This window comes from Leptopilina boulardi, unplaced genomic scaffold (genome assembly GCF_019393585.1).
Source record: "Leptopilina boulardi isolate dan_hultmark-lab unplaced genomic scaffold, ZJU_Lbou_2.1 LbouV2_399, whole genome shotgun sequence".
Lineage (NCBI taxonomy): Eukaryota > Metazoa > Arthropoda > Insecta > Hymenoptera > Figitidae > Leptopilina > Leptopilina boulardi.
This window is the reverse complement of record NW_026137972.1, coordinates 1,476,851-1,481,336: the sequence shown is the minus strand read 5'-3', so window position 1 is coordinate 1,481,336 and position 4,486 is coordinate 1,476,851. Positions and strand designations below refer to the sequence as shown.

Sequence of the window (4,486 nt, the reverse complement as noted above, 5' to 3'; positions counted from 1 at the left end):
ATTCAGTTTAATAAAAACAAAGCACTTGTAAAATCGAGACATATAAATAAAAATATACACTAAGTTTTAAAATCCACAAAAAAATAAAACACAGAACTGCATTCCACAAAAGCATCAGCCTTTCAAGAATTCAAAAACGTGCACAAGAATAGGACCAAAGAAAAAACAAAGAATTTTCCATATGTTAATATAGTCCACCACAAAAAATAATGCACCTTAGCAACTTTAATTCCAGAATTCTTCAAAGCAATAATATTAAGGAAACCTTCAAACAATAAGTCTATAAGTACAAGCAAATTCACAAATGTAAACAGGAGCTCTCCCGAAAAACAACCACACTCGACGATAGCTCGTACGAGACTCAATAAAATTTTTATTTAAACGAACTAAAATTTTTTTTGATGTAAATAAATATTTATCTTTGATCATTTATTTATATTTAAAATTCTTTTATTCTATAATATCGAAATTATTGGTGGATATTATTTACTTTATCATTTTCAAATAGAAGTTATACTAATAAATTTCTATCTATACAGTGATAACAATATATTAGAATTTAAATAAAAAATTAAAACTTTTATAAGACATTTTTTTTGAAAATCTATGAAATTAAAAGTTTTACAAAAAATAATTTTTGATTTTACAGAGACATTTAATTTATTAATTTCAAAATGATTTTTCATTGGCATATATGCTTTTGAATTTTTTATAAAAAATTTTATATATTATATTAATTATAAAAAAAATTCTTTAAATAGAATTCAAAAAATATTATTTATTAAATTCCAATGAAAAATAATATTTAAAATTAATTAAGTAAATTAACATCAAAATCATCTATAACAGAGTTATAAGTACTAATACGTTCATTCAACATTTCTATATTTTGATTTAAAGTTGCTATCCATTTTGATTTACTAATTGGAGTATTTTTAATAGTTACTTTATAAACAATAGTATTTTCTATATATGCATAATAAATTACATCATCAATAACAAATTCAGTGTTAGGTAGTGCCACTGCTGATATTTTAATTTCAGATAATAATTTTTCAATATCCACAATAATATAGGGATTATCGACAATAATTTCATAAAAAATATTATAATTAACAGTCTCAATAGTGGGAATAATTGTTCTTCTAATATTATTCATAGTATGAGATAAATCAGAATCTAAATTCGTTAGAAAATTAAATTGTTTATATTCTCCTTTTTTTAATGTTTGAAAAACATCAGAACTAACTTGTTCAGATTTATAAAATATTCTTGGTGCATCATATGCGGGAAAATCAATAAATCTCATAGCCAATTTATTAAATGCATTTTGAATAAACCATCCTTCGGGTGATTCTAATAGAGCTCTTTCAGGACCATTTCGTATGTAACTTCCGATTGCACAAAAATCATCATAATTCAAAATACTGTGAAGACGAAATTTTCGATACAATTCATACATTTCGTAGGGATTAATTTCAATAAATTCTGATCTATAGGTTTTTTTAAATAATTCCGAAACACGAGCAAATGCTTCTTCTTCAGTTAAAATAATATCCTCAACATAACTATTAAATCTTAGTACTTCATAATTTTTAACATTTGTTAATTTATAGTATTTAATCCACTCCGGTAATTCTTGGTGTGCTTCAAGATATTCGAAAATAGATGTTCGTAATGTTGGATCTTCAACAACGTAATTGTTCAAAACATTTGTGATTTGATTTTCATCTAAACGATTATTCCATTCGCTTAGAATTTCTCCTCTTGTTTTTTGTAATTGAATTTTTATTCTTATTCTAGGATTAATTAGACGTCCTCTACCGCTGAGTCCTTCGACTTGGATTGTTTTTACACGAACTGCAAATGGTTTGATTTCCATCTGTAAAATACCGTCTGCACCCATTTCCCATCTTGTTGCTCTTAATGTTTCACTATCAACATCAATTAATTGGTAAATTTTTTTCTCATCAGATTTACTAACTAAAACAACTGGTACTTCATTCTTATAACCAGAAACACGTCTTAATTCCACTGTCTTATCATTGAGTTTAAAATATTTCACACCATAACCATCTTTACCTGTAAAGGTATTAACATAAACATTACGATTCAAAAAATCACCAACTCGTGTAACTGATGGTTCTATTACTTTTTTTAAAGATTTAATCACATTACTCAATGATAATTTTTGTCCAATTAGATTGAAAAATTTACTTATTGATGTTAATCCCGCTTTTCCTAAAGTGTACGATAATTCAATTCCTGGATCTAAAGTACGTAGAATCGATACTCCAATGTCTCGGAATAATTCTTTTGTAACTAATTTAGAAAATGCTTTTGCAGTTTCTCCAACAATATTTCTTAATGTTACACCAACAAATTGACCAATTGTAAATGCTTTCAAACCAGAAGAAAAATTAGCCAACAGTGGTCTTAATGCTGCATTGAAAAATTTTAATCCCGTACTAGCCACTTGACCAAAAAATGGAATTAATACCAATGAATCAATAATACAGGCGCAAGCTGCAATCACAGCTGTTTCTTTTTTTGTTGCCTCAGAACACGTGTAAAATGGAATTAAATATTTCAAAAATCCCACAATTGATTCTTTTGTCGTTGATTCATAACCCAAATTATGTAAATGATTATAAAATTCCAATCTTCTCGGTTCAACTAAATTTGTCAGCAGCTTGTCAAAATTTTCATAATGATATTTAAGCGGTTCTTTAGACGATGAAACAGTGAATTTTGTCTTTTTATGTAAACCTATTTTCTCCATAAATAAATCCTGATTGCTTTCAGCGTTATGTAAACTCCTTGTATCATCCGTATGTATCAGAGCATAAAGATATGGATCTGAACCATTAACTGAAATTTGAAATAGAGTAGTGTCACTTCTCAATTGTGGTGTCAGTGCACGACATCTGAAATCACATTTTCCTTTTCTTTTAATTTCAAGTGGATGTATAATCACATTTTTCTGTTGGATAAATTTTATTAATTCATCGCTAAATATTTCTTCGAGATATTTTTTCTCCACGTAAGAATAAAGATTGGCAATAAATTGATTTTGATCTGCAAATAATTTATTAATGTCTGGCATATGAAAACCATCTGTCTTGCAATAGTAATCATCATTATTGTATTTGTATTTTTCAACTTCTGTTTCGTATTCCGATTCATCAGCCAATGGACACATACGTCTAATAATGTACTCTGCATATTCTGTACGATTTCTATAACCAAATAGTGCTTTCTCAAAATTATAAACTGGATTTCTTTTTTGTATATCGCTAATATTTTGTTTCACTGCATCTAAATTGGAGAAAAGATAATTGTAAACTTTATTCCAAAATTCGTTGTCACTCAAAAGAATATCAATTCTTCCTAAATCTCTATTTTTGTCTGTATAGTACAAAAGTGCAGGAAGTTGAAAAATCTTCAATGCAGTTTGATTTAATTGATTCAGAAATACTCCATGTTGAATGCTTTGTGAAATTGTTATATATTCATAAAATGAAATATTTTCCTTTACTTGTGCACTTCGAACAAACATTAAACCAGCTTGAGCATAAATATAATCAACATCAACTATTTTCAATTCACTTTTTTCTTCTCCCACATCAGGAAATAGGGGAAAAATCAATTTCTCCATTATTCGCGTCACTGACAATTGGCTGAGTTTGGAGAATGTGTAATCTTGATTTAAATAATTTTGTTCGACAAGATCGATGTTTATTTTTCTTTTTATAAACGATAATGTTAAATTATTTGTTGAATTCACTATTGCTGCTAAATAACCAAATGTATTGCCAAATTTTGAAAATACAACAGTTGCAATAATATTGTCAAACATTGCATCCGCGTATTCATATTCAATAGTTTCATTTTCTCTAGATCCATAAAATTCAGTATTATTTAATAATTTCTTACCAAGAGTAATAGTTGACATTTCATTATTATTATTTTTATTTAAATATTCACAGAGACTATTTACAACAGGAATTGGTTTATATTTATCATTTTCTGTCATTAATTTTTCTTGATAGAAAATATTAGTTAAAATACTTATTGATCTAAAAATTGAAATAAAATGATCTGTCTGAAAAGGGCTAATGAAGAAATCTGAATTATTCATTTTGCATTAAGTGATTTCAAAATTTTATCCTTTTTTAGTATTTATAATATGTCGAAAAAATATATTCACAGAATTAATATTTTTTTCATTATCTTTCCCCTTTCATCATGCAACAGATTTTTAGTGATGTATATGTCGAGCAGATATAAGCAGATTACAGTAACTAAAAAAAATTATTATTATTATTTATTTTCAATTGTATTTTTATTTTAATAATGAATATTAAGATCTTACCTTTATGATTGTTTATACAAATTTTGTTCTTTTGTGGGATAAAATAATTTTATAAAATTACATTGAAATTTCAACTAAATGAATTATAAAATATCATTTTTAATTTTTTTT

At 26.1% G+C, this 4,486-nt stretch overlaps 1 protein-coding gene across 1 annotated transcript; it reads right to left on the bottom strand.

Annotated features, from left to right (window-relative positions):
* Positions 1–811: 811 nt before the first annotated feature.
* On the bottom strand, positions 812–4,486 carry LOC127288950 (uncharacterized). Its single transcript, XM_051316668.1, has 2 exons — positions 4,376–4,486; positions 812–4,304 (listed from the first exon to the last, which is right to left on the bottom strand). The coding sequence occupies exon 2, from the start codon at positions 4,139–4,141 to the stop codon at positions 812–814; it is 3,330 nt and encodes a 1,109-aa protein (XP_051172625.1). The 5' UTR covers positions 4,142–4,304; positions 4,376–4,486.